The sequence below is a fragment of the Nyctereutes procyonoides genome, unplaced genomic scaffold (assembly GCF_905146905.1).
Source record: "Nyctereutes procyonoides isolate TBG_1078 unplaced genomic scaffold, NYPRO_anot_genome, whole genome shotgun sequence".
Lineage (NCBI taxonomy): Eukaryota > Metazoa > Chordata > Mammalia > Carnivora > Canidae > Nyctereutes > Nyctereutes procyonoides.
The window spans coordinates 66,568,733-66,593,158 of record NW_026575052.1 but is presented as its reverse complement, the minus strand read 5'-3'; the positions used below and the strand labels follow the sequence as shown (position 1 = coordinate 66,593,158).

The window sequence follows — 24,426 nt, the reverse complement described above, 5'->3', positions numbered from 1 at the left end:
TCTAATCACTTAACATCAAGATATTCATTATACATTCTTACATAAAACACTAATGCATTTACTAGTATGGTCATAAGCTGAACTTCTAATTCTAAACAGGGCTTGCAATTATTTTTAGGATGATCTGAAATTCCACAACCAAAATATTCTTTGAAATCCACATCTTCAATTTATGGCTCCTTCCAATTATAAAACCTTATCTAGGTATTACTGATGTACCTAGACTTCATTATATTAAATAGTATTTATATTAGTACTTCAGTACTAGTAAAAGAACTGTGCCTTAAACTGAACCAAACATCTATTACACTGAATTGCCACTTATGCTAAAATCAGTTCAATTACATAAAAGTCATTTGCCACATGGATTAAAGAACATAATCCCATGCTTGAAGAAGACCTTAAAACCGTAATTCAAATTTTTAAGAAGTATAATTTAAAAATGATTCAAGAACTTTAGGCGCATTTTCTAAAAAAAAAAATAGTTTAATTCTTGTAATGCTCTTTAATTTACATAAATGATAAAAATCTCATTCTTGGACTTAGTGGGAAAACATGTTCTAATTTTTTTAAGGCTTTAATGAAGAGTGTTTTTAGAAAAAGAGTGGTGTGTGTATATATATATGTATATAACTAATGAAAATAGCTAACATTTTCTAGAGATCCAGGGGAGCTAACTTATAAGAATTAAATGTTGCTTAAATTTAACAGCATTTGAATATATTTTTTAAAAAGTGATATGCTACAGTTATTAAAAATAGTGTTCTCTCTACAATCTATTCCTATTTCATTATATATTACAAAAACTTACACCCCAGAAAAAAATTACAATTATTTTGTAATGTACACATGCATAATGAAGAGGTTTGACTACATGACATTTTCTCTTTAAAACAAAGACGTTTCAAAGGTAGAGAAAACCCAGATTTTGGTTAAGTAATTGAAGTAAATGTAAGAGAAAGTCACTAGTACGTTTTTACAAAGGCCCAATACAGGTGTGACAGTTCCCAGGGCAATGATTAAACCAAGTCTAACAAAAATAAAGGGTAAATCCTGGAGAAGAATGCTCAGGAAATTCAGAAGAGGGTTCTGAGGAGTTAATATAATTCGAAGGATAGAAATAAAACTGAAAATGTAGACTGGGTATAGCCAGCCTGACTTATACACCGAGGGGTGGCCAGCCACGCGCACCATTTCTATGGTGTCAGACCATATAACGAAGCTCCACAGGAAGATTTGGGCTCGATCATCTTCTTGGGACATTGCTCTCAGGACTCTCGAGTGAAAGACAGGCTCTTGGGGTACCCTCAGCACTGGGGTGGAGATCTGTGTCCTTGTTGCTGATGGCTGTGATGCCTGGGTCGTCCAGGCTGGCTGGGGAGGTGAAGTGTTTTCTTCCTTTTGTTTCACTTGGTCTGTCACAGTTTTTATTTGGTGCAAAGTAGTTGTATGAATGTACCTGTCTTCATTACCTGCAATAAATTGATTTATTCAAATTTGTAATTAAAAAAATTATGTAAGTTAACATTTTATTTCAAATTTATGTAAATTCCAAATTTTTTAATTTTAATATATAATTTAAAGATAAAATTGTGTTATCTTATTTGATGTCTGTTTTACACATGGAAATTCAGACAAAAGTGGGAAGCATAATGACCAAAAAGACCCCACAAAAAAAAAAAACCCTCCAAAAGAACAGAGGCAGAGAAGGTTCTTCATATTTTTAGTTTTTTCTAGATATGGATCTCAAGTCATTTCTACCACTTCACAGTACTAGCCCTACTGGCTAGTGAGCTAAGCACTTTCACATATTACCTCATTTAATCCTCAGAAAAAATCTGATAGATGGGGATTACTATCCCATTTTATAAATATAGAAACTGCAGCCCAAGAGATGAAATGACACCCTAATTCAAATACACAGTAATGATCAGAGCTGGAATTCCCACCCAGCTTTATTTGACCCCAATTGACAATCTCTTAACTTTATGGCTGCTATTACCATCTGGAGGCAATACATCATGTGCTAATTATAAAACATACAAAAACATAAAATCAAATGACTCCAAAAGTCCAATGGTCCAATCTCGTCCTTTTTAATAAGAAGTCCACAAGGATCACTACAACCCAGATCTCCAGGCTCGGAGCTTGGTCTTAAGAGGGAATGTGTTTGACCATGAGAAAATCTTAGTGAAGGGTGCCACTCGAATCCAAGGTTTTTTTAAGCTGTAATTTTTTTAAGCTGTAATTTTGAACCAATCAGTACAATTAATTAGACTAAAGCAACTTGTTTGTGGCCATAAGGCTATCCCTGAAAGACATGACAATCTTCTGAATAAGGGAGATAACTTCTCATGAGTATCACATTGTGTATGTGCTGACACATGGGTCTCTCTGTGCACACATGGGTGTTGAGGTTGGGGGAGTATGAAGGGATCCTCAAATTTCAAAACTTACTACCAATGTTAATAGTCTGGTTTTCATACATGAAAAGTACAGCACATTATTTCTCAAACATTCATCTAGTTAAGCACCATTTTTTGCTAAGAATTTTTAGGTCTTAACAAAGTTTATTTATTCAGCAAACATGCTGAACTGTCATATTATTTGATAAGACAAAATTTAAAGGAGTCATTATGCTGAATAGCTCTAAAGGTTAAAGACACGAAGTCAATAAAAGTTTGAACTATATTGAACTGATGTGAAAACATTTTAAAATAAATAAATTATGATTAATGATTAATACTTGATTACTATAAATAGGAGCTGTTTAAAGAACAAACCTTTTTTTTATATAATGAACTGCTGTAAAGTTTTAAGTGTGAATTGAGTTAATCAATAAACTAAAACGATAATTTAAATTCTTGATGAAGTATTACTTACTTCTGATATGAATCATTTGTATACATAGTTTGTAAGGGTCCTACTATATATATAGAAACTTCTTTACCAACCTTAGATGACATAGCATGGATGAATATCATTTTTATATATAATAGTCAAGTAAGAAAGAAAATTATACACTATTATTTTAACATTCATAAAACCATCTCTTTTTAAACTCAGATGCTTACTGGCATCAATTATATCTCTCATTTTACAAAAGAGAAAAAAAAACATGGAAATGATGTTTCTTAGAGTATGTCATGCCCTGGAAAACTCTCCTTCACCTGTCTTAGTAGATAAAGCTGTTTGAATGGAAATCCAAATTTCTTTGTCAACATAAATAATGCAGTGCATAATTTGGGCTTTGGAGGATGATTGCAAATTCAGCACTGTTTCAAGGCCAGGAAGCAGCAATCTAAGAAGTGACACATTAACATTTTTTTTTAAGATTTTATTTATTTATTCATGAGAGACACAGAGAGAGAGGCAGAGACAGAGGAAGAAGCAGGCTCCTCTCAGGGAGCCTGATGCTGACTCAATCTCAGGACCCCGAGATCACACCCTGAGCCAAAGGCAGATGCTCAACCGTTGATCCACAGGCGTCCCAACACATTAACATTTTTAAATAGTCAGTAAAAATCTTAATATCTGTGGATAAGATCCGTGGGATGAACAATGAATTCTTGGCTAGAGTTCATTTTTAATAAAATAGTTTTATTATAAGTCCTAATCCATGTGTATTTGGTGAAATTGGGGCTGGAAGCTTCATATCTCTCTATTGCTCAATAGAGACTGAGGGATTCTGTTGTCCCCTTTCCAACTGAGAAGTACTAGAACTACCAGCTAGAAAGTTCTGCGGGCCTGGCAGAGGGCAACATAGTGTTGAAGAAGCCAAGAAACTGGTCACAAATTTATCCTCAAGCAATGTAAACTTTCATGTATTCAATACTATTCCATTTGAGTCAATAACTAGTTCCCCTTCAAATTATTATTTTTTTAATTTCCACTTTGTTCTTTTGTTGTTGTTAGTGTTCTATTGCGGTAAAATGATATTTATTTGTGCAAAATCCATAAAAAATATAAGCATGAAGAAAGAGATCTACTCAAAAGTAGCAGGCATTCTGTGGAGTTCCCTACATCTAATGCCAGGTGCCAAAACAACTTTTTGTCTTCATTGTGAAAGCTAAACAATAAGAAAATATCATTTAAATCACAGATAAAAGTTTAAGTAGGTAACTCACATCTATTTTACTTTTTATTATTATTTATTTATTTGAGAGTGAGAAAGATAGAGCATGACCGGGGATGGAGGGCAGAGAGAGAGAGGGACAAGCAGACTATGCACCCAGCATGGAGCCCAATGAGGGGCTGGGTCCCACCACTCCAAGATCATGACATGAGCCGAAACCAAGAGTTGGACACTCAAGCAACTGAGCCACCCAGGCACCCCTTGATTATTTCTCTATTTTGATGTATTTTTATCTTTAACTTGTCCCCCAAAGTTTTAGATAGCTCACAGGGAAAACCTAAGAACAACAATAACAGATTAGTAGTGGAGAATTTTCTAAAGTGAGCATGTATTCCTCTGGTGAGAGAATAGGAAAAAAATAAAAGATATTTATATACAAGAGAAAAAGAGAGAATCATAAGGAAAGGTGCCTAAAACCAAGACACAGATGGAACTAATACTAAAAATACACTGGTTAGGCTCCCAATGTCTGTCAGTAGCAGACAGATTTTAGAGTGCCGTACCAAGCTCAACTGGGGATAGAGGATGGTAGCAGATACTGTGGAAACAGCAGTCCTAACCTCACCATCCTGTCACCTGTGATCACATCAATAAATACAGAAGAATAAAATGTGGTGGGACTTTAAAAGGAAGGTTAGGGGGTACATGGGTGGCTCAGTGGTTGATCATCTGCCTTCGGCTCAGGTTGTGATCCCAGGGTCCTGGGATCAAGTTCCGCATCAGGATCAGTCCCACATCAGTCCTGCAAGGAGCCTGCTTCTCCCTCTGCCTATGTCTCTGCCTCTCTCTTTGTGTCTCACATGAATAAATAATTTTTTTAAAAATAAAAATAAAAATAAAAGGAAGGTCAGTTCTATTGAATGGGTCTGAGACTGGAGGTCAGGACGGCTCATCTGAGAAGTAACAGTTAAGCAGAAACCTGAAGAGTAAGGAGGAAGGAACTTTCTAGGTGGTAGAAAAGGCATGTGTAAAGATCTTCCAGCCAAAGTGATTGAAAGAGGGAAAGTTTTATAAGGAGTTGGGGAGGCAAAAAGGGAAGAAGAGCAGAAGAGCCAAAACCTAGTAAGTGCTCTCTATATACCAGGCACTGTTTAATTCATTGAATCCTTATAAAAACTCTATAGTATAGATACTTTTATTTTCCCACCTGGAAGATGAATAAACTGAGGCACAGAGAGATTAACAATTGTTTCTAAGGTCACACAGCTAGCAAAGAGAGCAACCAGAACTTGAACCTCAAACCCTTTGCCCCTAGATCGCATTATCAGTGGCGGAGTCAGGCATAAAGTGTGTGGCACCTAGTGGGCCATGGTAAAGTCCTTGGGCTTTCTTCTAAGCTCAGTGGAAAGCTGCTAAAGATGGAAACTGGAAGGCAGAGGAACCAGAAAGGATATGGAGACATCAGCAAAGAGGTTCTCAAGGCCACAGAGGCAGCTGTTGTGAAATGAGACTGTTACCCAATTCACAGCAACCGGATCAGATCAGAGAATTATTCAGGAAAAAAAAATGTTCTAGAGAAAGTGAAATGCTAATGAATTAGAAATAACATTATGAGAAAAAAAATCCGGAAGAGAAGAAAATTGTCATTACATATGAAGTATGTTAAGCACACAAAACACTTGGGGTCATAATCTTGGAGACTACAAAAAAATGTAATAAAATACACTGCAGGGCACTTATCTACATTGTTATTTTTTTTTAAAGATTTTATTTATTTATTCATATGAAAGACACAGAGAGAGAGGCAGAGGGAGAAGCAGGCTCCATGCAGGGAGCCCGATGTGGGACTTGATCCCTGGTCTCCAGGATCACGGCCTGAACCAAAGGCAGGAGCCAAACCGCTGAGCCACCCAGGGATCCCCTACATTGTTATTTTGAAGGTATCTACTAACTAAACTCAACTGGACTATGGTATCAGTTGTTTCCTTTGAGCAGCACATCTGAGGTCAGGGAAAACCACTAACTTCACTGCCAAATAATAAATGATGAAACCAGGACCCACCTCACAGGGTGGTTATGAGGAATGAACAAGTCAATATGTGTAGAACATTTAAATAGCGCCTGACACACAGAAACAGACATATGTGTTAAACAAATCACACAGAGCAATCCCTAAATATCAAAGTGCAGTACATAGTAAAAGGGATCAGTTTGTTAAACTTTGGTTATAGTTACACTGTTACCCACTATCCCATTTATGGGGGGGGAAGGAGGACAAGTTTGAGAAACTGTGTCATACTACAGAGCCTTCAGGAGGTCATGACTTTAATTCTCATATTTGCCTGTTCATACCACGCAGAAAAATGCTCCCTCACAGATATAGCAGGTGCAGGTGCAAGACAACTTGCAACAGCTAACAGGAGTCTATCATGGGCATCTCTTCCCAATTCCATAATCAGTGTTCAGTGACATCATCGCCTTGGTAGCTTTAAAATGGTCACAGAAGGAGTAATGACACCAGAGAAATGGTGGAAGGCTACAAATCAGGGCTTTTCCATGGACCTCCTGCAGAGATGGCTGTTTACACGTTGACCAGAATACAACTGCCTGTGTTCAAAACGGTACGCAAGTTCTCTCCAGATAATAATAATTCATAACAATAATGACTTCAAGACAAATATTCAACCCACCATCAATGCTGCAAGAGCTCATGGACTTTCTTTAGAAAAGGCATTATCCTGTTTTCCAGTACGTTCAAAAGCCTATTCACTGCCAGTTCCCTGCCAGGCATGAGAATAAATAAATGTATCATTTCTGAATTTTAGGCGATGTAAAATATTAAGAAAATTCTTTTGTCTGATGTAGCTTGAAGGCTGGATGGTTTAAAGACCATCTTCCCGGACAAGATATTATATATAATAATGCAACAATTAATAATTATAATATATTACATATATAATATTGTCAATTATAAACATATAATATACATTAATATATGATCATTATCTATTATATAATATTGAATATATTATATTGAATATATATTGAATATATATTTAAATAAAACATAAATCGTAAAGTAAAATGTTGAAAAGCATGTGGTTATCTTATTTCCAAATATAAATAATACTAGACTTTGAAAAGGTTTGAAACGTCTTTACTGGTAAGTGCTTGGATATAGAGCAAAGCTTGGAATCCCAGCAGGAACCCAAACTGGTTGACAAAAATGGACACATAGGGAAATGAGCCTGTTTTGGGCCTTCAGAGCACTTGCCTCAGCTTTAATTATACATATTTGCTAGTGTAGTTTAGTGATGTGCTATCATGCCCACTAAACTGAGAGCTCCAAAAAAGGGAGACTCTGCCCATTTTCACTCACCACTGTACCCCCAGGACCTAGCAAGAGGGTCTGGTAAAGATGCTGTGTAAAAGATGGGAAATGTTCCTGTTCTGGGGTCTGTTTGCATAAAGGAGCAATGGGCATCTTGGGGGGGAAATGCACACAAAGGCAAGTAAGCCAAAGCATGAAAACCAGCAGAATAACAATGCACCTCCCCCTCCCCCTCTGTTCAAGAGGAAGGATGACTCTGGAGTCCCGTAGCACAGGATCTGCCACTAAGATTGCTGGCGTAGCCCAGATCCTGGAGTAAGACCATGCGACTGCTTCAGTGAACAAGCCCTGGAGGACATAAGGAGGTCCTGGCAGCACAGCCCAGCCCCTCCAGCTCCATGGTGAGAGGAGACATGACTAGAGGCCCAGGAGAGGAGCCAGTGCCACGTGTCACCTGCATTGCCCAGCAGGACTGGGACATCAATGGGAGATTCACTAACAGCAGACATTTCAAAGGCTTCCCAGGCATTGGCCATGTCAGGAGTCACCAGTCAGAGAACAAAAATGCCCACGTGTGATTCCGAGAAGCCAGCGTTTGTGAGTTCATAGGAAACACTTAGAATACCACCCCATCCAGAAATAGGCGGACATGGGTTTCTAAAATAGCAGGTGGAAGCAGAGCCACAGCAAAATGGTGCTCCATAAAAAAAAAAAAAAAAAAAAAAAAAGACCCTACCACGTGAAACACAGAATGACCAAGAAGGTCCATACATTATGCAGACCATTGGCTCAACAACCTTTTTACTCTCTCTACTCCAAGACCAGAAAATCTAGACATGGAAAATCAATGACCTATGCCTTTACTTTCAACCTGGGACCATAATCTTTGCTGATTAATAATGACAGGAAGAACAAGCCCTTGTAGTATCACAAAGTAAATGCATGCTGAATCCTTTGTGTTCCCTTATTTCTATCCGTCACCCTAAAATATTTACTTTGAAAATAACCTGCGACTCTCAAGAATTTCACTTTATCTGCTACAGCTGTTCTGTTCATAATTTTTCCCCATGTAGGAAAAAAATAACAATTAAGTGCCAAATTGTTACAGTCATGTAAAGCTGTCCTATTCAAAGGGTCACAATTTGATAGCACCTGAGCTCCTGCATCTTTTGGCAGGAGTATCGCTACAATATAGTTTCTGGCCCAATATACACTGACCTAATCCTGACAGCTGGTACTTCATTAGAAGGTGTAAATCAGAAATCCTACCCTTCTCTCATCCTGTTCTGGTAAATAGACACTTATTTCTTGAGAAGGGGAAGAAAATCCTAAAACTAACACACTTTTCTAAAACTTCCTTCTTCTAAATAGCAAAGGGGGGTTGTGTGTGAAGGAAATACATCCCTCCTTTTTGGCATGGCCACGAACACAGTGTTCCTCATATGTACTCTCTAAACACACATTGCAAAACACATTATGGAAACCCAGCTCACACGCTGGGCTCATATTGTATAATAAGCTTTTTCTTAAAAAGAAACAAAGGGGAACTCAAAGTGCCATTCATTTTATTCAGAGAAAAAGCAATGTCTGGTTTTTATCTCCCCTTTATTGTCTGTGGTAGCTTTTACCTTCTATTTGGTTAAAGTGTGTGGCATTCCCTTTCAAGGAAATATGGAAAGCTAGTAGCTTCAGGAATTTGGATTTGGGCTTTCAGCCTTTAACTTGGTATATGTCACAGTTCCTGATACGTGGGCCTATTACCAGGGGCCCTTAGTCAGGGCGGGTACCAGAACTGTTTGGAATTTTTAAAAATTGTGGATGCCAGACCTTAAAGCCTGGCATATATTTCAAGCCAGAAATTGCTGGTCTAGGCATGTAACCCGAAGAAGTAATTGTAGATGCTGAGACCCTAACAACTGTCCCCTGGTGTACTGATCAGTAGATGGTGCTCATGCATATGTATTTTGCAAAGATAACTCTGGTGAGTACCCATGGGTGAGTCCCTGCATACATATTCATGGGATGGTCCATGATTCACTGGAAATAGCTTACATGTTCAATAAAAATCATCACTGTCATTCATTTAAGAAACTGTAGAATTCAATAAGAAGAAATAAGTAGTAAAGTAACAGATCATTTTCCTTCTTCCATTCCTGCTCTGTGAACTCCTCTAAACCTGGATCAGGCCTCCAGTTCTATCTTTTCTACGATCAATGCCCAGATTTCTCAGTATCGTTGAAGTAAGGGCTCATAATCTTGATTGGTCCCAGGACAAATTCCTGGTTTCCATCCTAGACCAAACCCTATGCATCTCTCATGCATCCATCTCCTTGCCTTTGACCCTCAGCAGTTATTCCAAATCTTACCCATCCTGTTACAGATTCTCTCCCTTCCATCCATCCCCAGTGCTCTCTACGGGTAACTTTGTTTTCTATTTCACAAACGCACTGGGGTGTTAATAGGTGTAAACTGCCCCTGCTTGCTTTCTGTGCATCCACTTGAAACGCATTCACAAGTGTAAATCACCTCGGGGGCTTTCAAAATTACTTGTGCCTGGTCCTATCCTCCACCAAAATGATGATTTATTTATCTAGGGTTAAGTCTGGGAGTCAAAAAAAACTTCAAGTCCCTTAGGTGTTCTGAATGTGTAGTCAGAAGTGAGAATGACTGCTCTTAATTAGGGATACAAATCAGAATCCAGTGAAGTTTTGTTTTTAAAAATTTAAATAGGGATCCCTGGGTGGCGCAGCGGTTTGGCGCCTGCCTTTGGCCCAGGGCACGATCCTGGAGACCCGGGATCGAATCCCACGTCGGGCTCCCGGTGCATGGAGCCTGCTTCTCCCTCTGCCTGTGTCTCTGCCTCTCTCTCTCTCTCTGTGTGTGTGACTATCATAAATAAATAAAAATTTAAAAAAAAAATTTAAATATATCCTCAGAGATCCTGATTCACTATATCGGGGGTTGCTGTGACTGACACTGACATTTTTAAAGCGCTCTATTAAGTCCTTTTTTAAAATGTTGGAAATACCAGGAGAAATGGACAGAAATACAATAGAGGCAGGAGTCTAAAAGCTTTGCCTCGGGGCACCTGGGTGGCTCAGTCAGTTAAGTGTTTGCCTTATGGGTCAGGTCCTGATCCTGGGGTCCTGGGATTGAGCCCTGCACTGGGCTCCCTGCTCAATGGGGAGTCTGCTTCTCTCTCTGCCTCTGCCCTGCTTGGGTGCTCTTTTTCTCTTTCTCATAAGTAAATAAAAATCCCTTAAAAAAAAAAAAAAGCTGCACCAGATCAAGTAAATAAATATACTAATTATCATTTCTGATCTATTGGTTACCTATAATTAATGAATTTATACCCTACAGAGATTCCAACTTCTTCTCTTCAGGAAATATATTTTTTTAAGATTTATTTATTCATGAGAGACATGGAGAGAGAGGCAAAGACATAGGTAGAGGGAGAAGCAGGCTCCATGCAGGGGAGACTCAATCCCAGGACCCCGGGAATAACGCCCTGAGCCAAACGTATACGCTCAACTCTGAGCCACCCAGGTGCCCCTTCAAGAAACATTTAAATGTACAAAACTTTTGATAAAATAATTAGTGAATATTTATATCACATTGGAGTGGAGTGAAAAAAAAAGATTTTTAAAGCATAACACTGCTTTAAAAGTAGTGTTAGACAGACTCCAGAGAGGAAATATTTACAGATTGGATTATTTCACAGTTAGAAAATTCCTATATCAAAAACACTATAGTAAAATTAGAAGGCAAATAACTCTGTAATATATATTTCTGACAGGCAAAGTTTAATCTCCTTACTATTTACAGAACTCATGAATCAGTAGTAAAAACAACAACAAAAGAATGGATATAGCAACAGAAAAAAAAATCGAGAACATAAATATATGATTTAAAAAAATACAATTAGCCAAGAAACCTATGAGAAAATGCATAACACAACTACTGCCTTAAGCACATTATTAAAATAATAAGATACTACTTTCACCAATGAAACTGGCAAAGATGAAAAGGAATACGTTACCTGAAGTTACAGGGTTGAGGAGAGATAGATGTTTCCTTACACTACTGTTTAGATGGTAAATTAGGGCATTCATTGGAGGGGGCCATTTGATTTATTAACACATCAAAAACCTTAAAAGCTCATATATACTTTGAGACAGAAACTATTCTTCTAGGCATTTAACCTAAAAAAGTAATCATCTATACTTCTGAGATCCTGCAGCCCTTGGCCCCAATCTCTGGGTATTAAAGAGTCTACACAGTAGGAACTGGACTAGGTCCACTGAGAGCAGATTTATTTGAAAACCTTACACTGCCAACATCATACCTGGCACTTCTTACTGATGTGACAGTGGAAACCACCTCCTCTGCAGAGCTCTGATGTTTTCACTCAAATAGCCTGTTGATCTCACCTCTAGCAAGCCGTCTATGACTGTGCAGATATCCCTAATGCAGCCAAACCACCTTGCTATCCCGTTGGTACAATCCCCTACAAACGACCCCCTGTGTATTTGTCTGCATGTGCAGCCAGTCCATAACAGTCCCATTTTCTCTGGCAAGTGTCATTGCCAAGGAGTCTGGGCATGTGCAGATGCTCAGGGTCTTCTGAGGACACTCTGTGGTCATCCTCCTGATATCATTCGGCTGTGATCCAGTGGCAGTTAACTCTCTCTGTCCCCAGCCACTGCTTGGCCAGTTACCTACAAGTGGCTTCTAACTCTCATATACAGCCAGGGTCCTCCAGACACTGACCACCTGCGCCATCAATGCATGTGCACTCTCCACACATGGCTTGCCTCCCCTGCTTAACTCCAACCATGTCACCCTGCTCATTTTCACCACATCCTTTTGCTTTTTGCTTTTTCCTGCAACCCTTTTTACTTCTGAATAACAGTCATAACAATAGTGTTTTTAGTAGTTAAAAACTAGAAAATAATCTAGTCATCCAACAACAGGAGTTATTAAATCACAGTTAAATATGTTGGGGTTCATTAATATAATGGAATATTATTCAACCAATCAAAACTATGTAGCTGAAGAAGATACAATAAGGATGATACCCACCACATATTGTTAAGAAAAAAGATGCAAAATAGGTTTCCTTAAACGAAAAATGTCCATGAAGATGTTATCAGTTATAAATCTCTAGTCTACAGGATCATGGTTGACTTCCATTTTCTTCTTTTTTTAAAAAAAAGATTTTATTTATTTATTTATTCATAACAGACACTAAGAGAGAGAGAGAAGGAGAGACATAGGCAGAAGGAGAAGCAGGCTCCCCAAGGGGAACCAGTGTGGGACTCGATCCTGGGACTCCGGGATCACGCCCTGAGCCGAAGGCAGACAACCACTGAGCCACCCAGGTGTCCCCCATTTTCTTCTTTTTTGCTTATGTTTATTTGACGATATTTTAAAATTATATGTATTATTTTGGGAAAACATTAGAAATAAAACAATTTGAAGCAGAATGTTCAAAAAATGCATCTGTTTTTTATGTGTTGGGCCTCAAAACCTATGTATGCTCTGGTGGGATGGACCTGCTCACCCAGCAATGCTATATTGTAGTGGATTTTAGTATGTTGTATAGTATTGTATTGTATTGTATCATATCCCAAAGCAACAGCAGTCACAAGATATTGGATAAGGATGCACTTTGTCCTTTGGTGGTTCAGTGCCATGATGCCCAGAGATCCATGGGCTGGAGAGGTAGAGAACTGGCCACCTGAGTTATGGTATTGCCTTAGAATCTAAATGAGGTCTGGGGTTAATGGTTAACAGACATTTTGCAGGAAAACCATTTTCTTTCCAAATGAAATCTTACATAAAATATCAACTCCTAAACAAACAAAAGTTGTATTGATTTGGTTCAAGTGGGATTTGGGGCAACCAGTGACTCCAGTTAAGCCACCCTTTCTGCCCACAGCCCCCATAAGCAATGTTGTACAGGTTTCCAAATGGACTATTTGAAAAACAAACAGTAGCTGGTTTTAAGAAGACAACTTTCATTCCAGCAATAGGTTTTCCATTTAGGGAGTGAAATTCAACTGGTTATTTTTGCCTGTGTATTACATGTATACCTGACTTTCTTGAGACCCAATCTTCCTTCTATGTAGAAAACTTTCCTCACTATGCCTGCTTTAATTCCTACAAATCCCAGATATTCCCTTTAGTTTTTTTCTGACTTCCAAAACCCTACATTAAATGAAGTACTCCTTCACATGTCACTGCATAGTACTTTAACTATGACACTCTATTATTCCTCATGTAACATGGTGCCTGAACTAGGATTATACTATTCAAATGAGTCCTTGCAGGTAGAACTGAAAATATGCATCCTAACCACAGACTTCTTTGTGTGTCTGTTTGCATTGCTGGCTTTTATGGAGGTTAAGGAATCTACATAGGGGCAAAGAGAATCTAAGGGTGACCATGATTTGGGGTTCAGAAAATACAAGTAAAACTGATAAAGGAGAAACTATGAGATCCCATGGAAAAAAACTACCTCAAGAAAAGGAATCTGGCACTACCAGAATCAGCCACAAGATCTAGTGATAGGAGGGGAAATGATGGTTTCCAGTGGAGTGGAATGACTATTACTTGAAGTTGTTAAATCACGACCAATCTGTTGGTACTTATACATTCTGGGCATAAAAGACTTGTGTTCCCAAATGAAAATCTATTGCTCTGTTTGGGATGTCTCTAAACAAGTAGAACTCAGTGAAGGAAGTCAGTCTTCCAACTGTCAAAAGAAAAGCAATCAGTCTAAAGCATCAGCGGAACATCAAATAATATCCCAGAGGCAAGTAATAGCAGTACTAAAAGCATTTAGAGCAGAGTCAGTCAAGAGTGGTGGAAAAATAGCATGACAAGTTGTTTGTGCATGAGAATGATAACTGAAAAAAAGCAGGAACAATGGAATATTTAGCAGTCTGGACCAACAAATGAGACTACAAGAGACTCACCTTCGGTCTGGCTTAAAAAATGGGAAAGGGAACAATATGGAAGAGGAAGGGGAATGGATGTCTAGTAATTCATTGGTTGGGATTGAGCTAGTAAAATTCAAATAGAAATATCAAAGTGTGCTCATCTGTACCCTCATCCTAGTAAGAGCTGGGGACATTCAGGCAGTATACTTATTATTTGATCCCATGACTGGGACTGACATTATTAGGTATGGCATACATCTGTGAGACAGCTGTGCCTCAAAGATCTGTGTATCAAAAAATATTCCCATGTGAGGCTCAGGATATGTGAAATGATGAGCCTGGATGTTATGACCTGATAATCACTTGATACTGAGATATTTCAACTGGTAATGGAAAGTTAGCAGAATGGACTCCTTGATTCAGTGAAGACTGCTTTAAGCATAAGCATATTTTTCTATATTGAATAACTTTTATTTAAAATTATAGAAAAGGAAAAGCTACACAAAGATCAAGCTTTTCCAGCTTGTAACTGAGATGGTTGAGATGGCATGAAAGTGTCCAGAAAGCATTGTAGATTATTTTATTTTCATCTCACATAAGGTCATAACTGCTACAAGCTCATAGATGGGTAGGTATTTCAAACTCTCTGAAAAAAGCACAGAACAGAATATATTCCCTTTCCCAAACATTTTCTAAAGGAAGTCAAATGTTTCTAAAGCTTGTTCACCACCCACCCCTACCCTATCTCTTGGATTCTGAAGTGCCACATGCAGTGACAGCATATTTTAGCATACCGGCTTATGTTCAGATTTATGAATTACAACTTCTATGTTTATGAATTTATGTATTAAATTCCAGAGAATAAATGAGAATTCCCCATAAATTCAAAATTCACATAATTTATTTTATTAGTATGCATGTCAAAATGCATATGGCGGACTATTTGAGTTCAAAAGCTTGCATAACAGTTAAATTAACATATATTCATATTTGCAAAGGTATTTTGAGTGAATGCTGGTTTTTTAAAGCATGATTTTGTTAAATGGTGGAGCTATTAAACCAGAAATTAACCCTCCCAAGGTTGGTCAGACAAGAGCTCAAGAAGAAGGGTCTTCAAACAAGAAAAAGCAGTTGTGCAATATTTTATCAAGTGTTGTCTCCAAGACGGACTTCTTTGTGGAGTTTTCTCATTTCAATTCTCAGTGTAATTACTGGATACAGGGAAAATTCCCCTTTAACAATCCAACTCATCACTTAAAATATAAAATGCCAATAACTTATTTCCAAAAATGCCCATACATTTTTTAGAAAGAGAACTTTCACTAAGAGCTTAAACAGAAAGTCCACATTAGAATGGAAATTATAGCATTATTAAAAACAATCCAATTTCAAAATAGGTTTGCATCAGGAGTCTAGAGAAGTGGCAAAGGATATGACAATTCAGACAATTCCCAAATCCCCTCAGATTCAGACAAATACACTTGACTCTGGAGGGCAGATGTAACTTAAGGATACCTTTTCCTCAACAGATGGCCACTAGCTACCATCTTACCTACCTTATCATACACTATGTTATGTTAAACATAACAACCATCATCTCCTACCAAGGACAAAGTACAGAACATGAAGCTCAGAGTCTCAGATTTCCTGATGGCCTCCCAACTCAGTTTAATTTCTCAATTCCAGGAGTAAGAATGACTGGAAGGCTGGTGGCTCATGTGCCATAAATGATTCTCTGGTCTTTTCCTTCCTGGCTGTAGTAGTCATCCCTATTACTCTAAAGAATTCCCTAGTGACTCACTCAATTTAACTCAACCACCCTACCAGACAGGAAGTGAATAGACAAAACTTACCCACTCCAAATATAAAATCTTAGCCATATAAGAACTAGAGCATACACTTATAAATTAAACACAGATATTATCACACAAAATTAAGTAAAAAGTTGAGAAAATTTAAGAACAAACACAATATTCAATTAGCAAAATACCTTTTTTTTTAAAGGCCAACCTAAATTAGGTTTGATTGATCTTTTTTGCAGGATTATTTGCAGTATATCTTGATTTTGTTAGTGTGATATTTAGCTTTTTGACAATCCACAATTAAAAACACATAATTCTCTAGGACATAATTGCAGTAGTCACATTGATTTCTGTATCAAAGATGTCCCCCCACAAAAAAACAAAACAAAACAAAACAAAACAACCCACAAAGGTGTCCCAAACTAAGCTACTTATTTACCTAAACTTAAGGTTTTAGGAGAGTTCCTAAAAAATATAAATCTATAATAATTTACCTAGATAATTTTCTCACTAGAGTAAAAAAATTTTTCATATTAAATATTTGTAAGTATATTCTTTATCAGTACTACCAAAATACAAATAATCTGTCAAACTCCTAAAGATATTTATATTTAAAAGAATACTTACTCTTTTGCTGCCCTCTAAGAGGATATATCCTGAGTTTTTCGATAATATCAACCACAATCAAGGAAGTCAGAACCAGAGAAACTGGCAGGTCAGGTAATGTTTCAGGTAAGGGAGACGCAGTACCATTATTTTTTTTAACCTGTTTTCAGAAAACCATTTGGAAGGATTACATTTTTATACTTTCTTTGTTTAAAATTCTTTTAATAGTCTGAAGCAGCACTAAATTAATTATAAAGATATTTCCTAAAAGACTAGAAGTTCGATTTACAGCTTTTCAGGTGTTCAACCCCATAAAACTTGGTAAATACAGGCATAAATATAACAGCAGGCTCCTGGTAATGATGGGATGGGTAATTTCCTCCAACTGTACTGCTAAGCAGAGCCTTTGGAAGTCCCTAGGTCAAAGAATTAGGGGCATAGATATTGGATGGAGTTCAGTGTCTTCCAAGAAGGGAGAGTCCTGGTAAATCCAGCCAACTTTTGGGACACTGCCTTCATCTGATTAAGGTATCTACCAAAAAAAACCTATAGCAAACATAATATTAGTGGTGATATGTTGAGAGTTTTCCCTCTGAGACCAGGAAGAAGACGAGGTGCCACCATGACCAAGTCTATTCAACATTGTACTAGAGGGTCCTAACCAGTGTAATGAGACAAGAGAAAGAAATAAACACTGTAAGTATTGGAAAGAAAAGAAATATGTATCATTATTCATAGACTACATAATTGTACATGGGTAAAACCTCCCCCAAATGGATAAATTATTTCTAAATACCCATAAAGGGAAAATGAGATTTTTATTTTATTTATTTATTTTTATTTACTTATGATAGGCACACAGTGAGAGAGAGAGAGGCAGAGACACAGGCAGAGGGAGAAGCAGGCTCCATACACTGGGAGCCCGACGTGGGATTCGATCCCGGGTCTCCAGGATCGCGCCCTGGGCCAAAGGCAGGCGCTAAACCGCTGCGCCACCCAGGGATCCCGAAAATGAGATTTTAAAAAAATGATACCATTCAACGCAACCTCAATCAAAATTCAAAGTTTTTGCAGAAAATGATAAGCTGATTCCAAAATCCACATAGAAATACAAACAGCAAGACATTTAGACAAAAAAGATATAAATATTTACTCTTTTGGATATAAAGAGCTATTATAAAGCTGTAAGAATTCAGTGTGGTGTTGGCATAGGTATATAATAGCAGGCAGTGGACAAAACAGAAGACTTGAAATAGATGTGTGTGTATATTCATATATATATCACACACACCCACATATATATCAAATAGACACACACATACGTGATTTATAACAAAAGTAGCACTGCAGAGAAATGTGGAAAGACAGACTTTTTAACAAATAGTGCTCTATCCATTAGACATTGATTGGAGGAAAAATGAACTTCCGACTGCACAATATATGCAAAAAGTAGTTTCAAATGGATTGTGAATCTAAAAGAGAATGTAAAACAAGACAGGCTCCAAAATAAAGTATAGGAGGAAATCTTCTGGTCTTTGGGGTTCAGATTCACAGTATGACAAAATATTCTCAAGTTATCAAAATTACTATCCATGAAGAAAAGAAACTGATGAATTGGACTGTTTTTAAATGAACAACTATTTGTCCAAAAATAGCATAAAAAGTATTAAATCACAGAGTGTGACTATATTTGAAATACATATAATTAACAAAGAGCTTGAAATCTGAATATATATATATATATATATAACTTCTGAATAAATTCTAAAAAGGTAAGTGACACAATAGGAAAAAAAAGTGGCAACGTAAGAAAATGCTCAATTAGTTATTGGGGAAATTCAATATAAAACTACAATGAGATTCAAGAATATACCCACCAGAAGGGCTCAAAGACTTACAAGGTAAGGTTAGTGAGGATATAGACCAATAGGCATGCTCATTCTCTGCCAGTGTTAAGTCTAAATTAGTAGAATCTCTTTGGAAAACTGGCATTTTCTACTACAGTTGAACATTTGAATATATTAAGACCCATCAATTAATACTCCTGCATATTTAACCAAATAAAATTCTTGCATATGTGCATCAGTAGACATACTCAAAGACATTCACAGCAGCATTATTTGTACTAACCAAAATCAGACACAACTGAATGGAGGCATCAAAAGCAGAAATGATAAACTAACATATTCACAAAATGAAATATTCTACAGAATGAAAACGAATGAACTATGGTTGTATGAGTCACACTTTTGAATAAAAGAAGCCTGACACATATTAAATAGATAATTAGATATACAATAGATAAGTGGCAGATATATAATTGTCTTTCCCTTTAAAAAGATTCAAAAACAGAGAAACCAATCTGTGGTATTAGAAGTTAAGGTAGAAATTACCTTTGGATATTGGATAGAACTGAGGACACTAGTTTAAAAGACATCTAGTTAAAAGAAATAAAGGTGGATCTGCTTTCAGATTCCTGCTTTTTTTATTATTTTGAAATTAATGTTCCTGTCTCTCATACACAAATACAGAAGAGTTTGTTTGTTTGTTTAATTAGCTGCTAGACTTTCCTTCACAATCTCAGAGGTAATGATGATCTTAGGACTTTAAATATATACAATGTAACTTGAGGAGAACGGAAAGATGGTTATTGCAAAAAACATGGGGGTTGCATTTAGGGAGCTGGCAAAGTTTTACTTTTCGACCCGAGTAGTGTTTACACAGGGGTTCACTTTGTGATATCCATTAATATTGTATATCTTATGTTTTATACACATTTCTATTTGTGTGTTATACTTCAGAGAAAAATTAAATGAAAGAAGGAAAAATGCAACAGTGGGTAAGAGCATCATAGAAAATAAGCAAAAAGGGCAATCAAAACTACAAATATACAATCATTTAATGATAATAGGTTTCCTTAAAATGTTGTAAACTGAATTTTTAAAGGTCTTGGGAACCTCCCAAGTGCTTTACAAAGTCTTTGGGGAGGAGGGAGGAAGAAATGATAAATCTAGATAAGAATATTCACATATTGCTGTTTGATGCAAAGTACATTTGTGGAGCTCTTCTGAGGTTACTCTAACCCATTCATACATTGTCCTAATGTAGCATCTAAGATATATTCTAACAACCATGTATTTCTAATGATATCATACACTACCCAGTACTCACTTCTCTCATAATGCCTATCAGAACTATTCTAATTGCCTATTATTTTTCTCTCTACTATTAATAATTACTGAAGGCCAGAGGCTCTGTCAAATTTTCTGAGTGTTCTATCCCAGTACCTAACACAGTGCCTGGGATGTAATATGCACTTGATAAGTATCTACTCAACATATTTCATCTATGAAATATAAAAGAATTTAAGTTGTTCACTTTAGAGAAGTGAAAATTATATTTTTCACAGCATCATGTAAATTAATAAGGTTAATAGGGCATTATTCTTCTAACCCAAACTTCTCACAACCTGGAAATTTCGCCTATAATATTTGGGAAAAATGAACTGAAAAGCCTCTGGAACACCACAGTTCCTGGAAGGCAGCTTTGAACCAGCCTCTCACATAAGGGAGTTAGACCCTCAATCCATAGGAGTTGTGTATGTGAGGTAGATATACGATCTACTGAATGCTGAGAACCAAGCCCTATAGATGCCCATCTACCAGAGTCGTTTTGAAGCTGCATTTAGTCAAAATATAGTCATATTTACTTTCACATAAATATCATGTACAAATCCTTCGCCAATGGATATATTATCAAAGGTCTTGTAATGTGAGTAGTTCTTCCTTTGGATATTGTTTAGAACTGAGGACACTAGTTTAAAAGACCTCTAGTTAAAAGAAATAAAGGTGGATCTGCTTTCAGATTCCTTTTTTATTATTTTGAAATTAATGTTCCTGTCTCTCATACACAAACACAGAAGGGTTTTGTTTGTTTGTTTAATTAGCTGCTAGACCTTCCTTCACAATCTCAGAGGTAATGATGATCTTAGGACTTTAAATATATACAATGTAACTTGGAAGAAGCCTAAATAAAATAAACTTTAAGATAATTTTCAGGCATATTATTCTATCAAAATTCAGTAACAAGGGATATTTCAAAATCTCAAAATCTTGCAGAAGAAATAAAAATTCCATACCTCAGTAACTGCGATAGAAAAGCTGAAGCTGGGAAGTGTAGTGAATACAACACACATCACCATAACAGGTCTCCTAGCAAAGGAGAAAAAATAAGCAAAAGCAATAATGTACAAGATCAACAGTTCCTGTTACATTTTGCTAATTTTGCAGTTCCTGTTCCATTCATCTATAGTTTTTCTAAGAAACAACTGCTTCCCTATTTCCATTTCCCAAATGTTTGAGTATGGCAAAGGGCAACACATGCAAAAACCGGAATATTTTCTAGAACAAAGGGGTGAAACATTTCCAAATAACTAGCAAACTATGGATTTCTAAGAGCGTCTCAGTGCAAGAGAAGAGACATTCAACATTTTCATTATTCATTATTTGGAATCTTGCCCCAAAGTTCTAGCTCTGATGACCAACTAGAAAAAAGAACATGACTTTACTAAGGTATATTATACCCTATCTCTAAAATTGGTTTTTCAAAAAAGACATTTACAAATCATATATCAAGAATGACTTCAAGTGAAAACATTTGGATATTTCTTACTTGAACCAAAATTATATATACATATATATGATATATAAAAATTATATATATCACATGTATAGAAAATATATATACAAAAATATAAAATTTTATATATGTCACATATATATAAAATCACATATAGTGATGCCTGGGCGGCTCAGTGGTTGAAAGTCTGCCTTTGGCTCAGATTGTGATCCCGGGGTCCTGGGATTGAGTCCTCATTGGGCTCCCCATGAATAAATAAAATCTTTTTTAAAAAATCACAGATATATGTATGCATATATATTTCACACATGTTTTTGGACTTCTTAAACTTTGCATGATTAATCAAATAGTTATTGAGATATAATACATATATAATACATAAAATGTCTTATGACAGAAAGAATTAAAATATACACTTACCATAGTTAATTTATGGGAAGACAAAATATATTCAAAGCTTCTGCATAATGAAATACTTTCTCTTTCCTTAAATATACATTTTACTAATTATATTTATATGATAATGTGTTTCTAAGTACAAAAAGTATTGAACTCTTTCAAATAACTACAGATTTTTCCTTGGTCCCATTTATGCCAGCCTGGTCTTAGATGTTCAGGGTATAGACGTAAATTAGGAGACAGGACAGACCTCTCTCCTAGTAAGACTCAGAGGTACAATGAGGTTCTTAAGGAGTAGCTTTGCTTCCTTTCCTGATCCCAGATCCAGGTTCTTGTAGCACCCAGCTCTCTAAAACTGGCTAGAGCCTTCACAAAATCCTCTTCTCAGCCTGTGTTCAACAACAGAGAGTGCCCCAGGCTTACTTCTGCTCTTCTTCTTTGTGTATATTTTCTCCCTCAATTATCTCAGCCAATCCTATGGCTTAAATACCACCCACTTACCCATGACTTCCAAATATAATATTTTTATGACATGTATTTATATGTATAAATAATATATATTATATATATTATCATATAATATATATATATTCCTGAGCTCTGGGCTTGTATGCCCAATTCTATTTGGTACCTCCACTGGGATGTCTAACAGGCCACTCAGATTTAACAGGCCTGAAAAAGACTCCACATCCTTCTCCATACTTGTTCCGATTATCATCAAACGCTGTCTGGTTGACTGCAAGTAGATTTACTGAAAATACATTTCCATTCCATCCTTTGTTAACACTGTAGCTCATCTGCTATCATCTCTCATCTGACTTCCTAACCGATTTCCTGTTAGTACTTCTATTCTTGCCTAGCAACGTTTTCTCCATAGAGCAAACTGTTATATCTTTAAAATGAAAAACATATCACTGCCCTGCTCAAAAATCTCCAATGATGGGGGTGGGGTGAATGGAGAGTTAGTGTTTTGTGGAGATGAAGCTTCAGTTTTAGAAGACAAAGAGTTCTGTGGATTGATAGTGGTGATGGCATAACAGTGTTTTTTATTTTTTTAAAGATTTATTTATTTACTCATGAGAGAGGCAGAGACAGTGTGAATGTTCTGAATGCCACTGATCTGTACAGTTACAGATGGTTATGATGATAAACTTCATGTATATTTTTCATAAAATATACACGTGTGTATTTTATATATTTTTTAAAATATCCAGTATGTGAAAAATGTAATTAGAATAAAATTGAAACCTATTACCCTAGGCTACATGTTCTATACATGGTTTCTCTTCTTCCTCCTACTCTCTTTCTCATTTAGAATGACTTTTCTCTCTCTCAAAAATTGTTTTTACTCCAGCCATACTGACCTTCCAGTTATTTCATGATCACAGCAAGCTTGCCCCACCTTCAAGTTGTACATTGGCTACTCCTTTTGCCGGGGGCTCTCTATTCCTGGATCTTCTGTGTCTGACACCCATTTTCATCCAAATTGTATATATTCACAGCCTTATGACTATCTGAAATTCTGCTGATTATTTCTTGTTTACTCTTTACACATTCCTTGTTGCCAATCCACAAACCAAGTTCCGTGGGAGCAGGAAACTTATCTGAGTGGTTTCACTATGTTATCTCCACTGGCTAGAACAACGTTCTAGAACTTTTTTTGTGCAGTGAAACTTCTGAGAATTTTATAAATCCTATGGATGTTTCTCAAAATATAATTTTTAAAAACAAAGCAATTATGTTGAAATTCAGTTATCCCAATTTTTTAAAATTCTGATATAGTAATACATGTGCCTATCTATGAACACATTTTCTTCTTATTTTCTTTGGAGTACCCAAGATCTAGTGGAAACTGAAATTACTCATAATTTCAAGGTGGTGAAGATCATAAACCATAGTATGAAGTAATGTGATATGAAAAGACCTACATAATGAAATTACAGACTCTGGTAATAGTACTTGTGGTTTGTTACCAACCTTCAAAATTATACCTTTCAATTAGAGAGAGGTTAGTAAAAATAAAGATGTAACCTGTTCCTAATCCAAGTTCTGTGTTTTATGTAACCAGAAATAATGATAATTTATATTTGAAAATCTTTACTGCTAATATATTTTTATAATTTATTACTAAGTGTTGTGGGTTAAATTGTGTTCCCCCCAAAAGATATGTTGAAGTTCCAACTCCTGGTACCTTACAGTGTTACCTAATCTGGAAATAGGGTCTTTCCAGAGGTAATAAGTTAAAATGAGGTCATTAGGGTGGGCCCTAATCTCACATGGCTGGTGTCCTTATAAAAAGGGAAAACTTGGAGAATGTATAGACAGAAGATTATGTGAAGAAACACTGGAAGACATTGCATGATGAGGAAGGCAGAGATCAAGCAGTGTGATGCATCTTTAAAGAGTACCAGCACACTGTGAGAAGCTGGGAGAGAGGCCTGGGACAGATTCTCCCTTACAACCCTCAAAAAGAATCAACTAACACCTTGATTTCAGATCTCTGGCCTCCAGAATTAGGGGACAGTACCTTTCTACTGTTTAAGCTCCCAAGTTTGTGGTACATTGTAACAGCAATCCTGGCAATTTATACAATGAAATTTATGTTGAAACACCCACAGACACATCTTTGAA

General features: G+C 36.6%; 1 protein-coding gene across 3 annotated transcripts in view; it reads right to left on the bottom strand.

Annotated features, from left to right (window-relative positions):
- Positions 1-539: 539 nt before the first annotated feature.
- The window catches only part of TMEM236 (transmembrane protein 236), a 35,670-nt gene continuing 11,783 nt past the window's right edge, over positions 540-24,426 (bottom strand). For all 3 annotated transcript variants that reach the window (XM_055332083.1, XM_055332084.1, XM_055332085.1), the window contains 3 exons: positions 20,897-20,969; positions 16,780-16,918; positions 540-1,472 (listed from right to left, as the gene is read on the bottom strand). In XM_055332083.1, the coding sequence (XP_055188058.1) occupies positions 889-1,472; positions 16,780-16,918; positions 20,897-20,969 (796 nt within the window). In that variant the 3' untranslated portion in view covers positions 540-888. The remainder of the gene's footprint in view (positions 1,473-16,779; positions 16,919-20,896; positions 20,970-24,426) is intronic.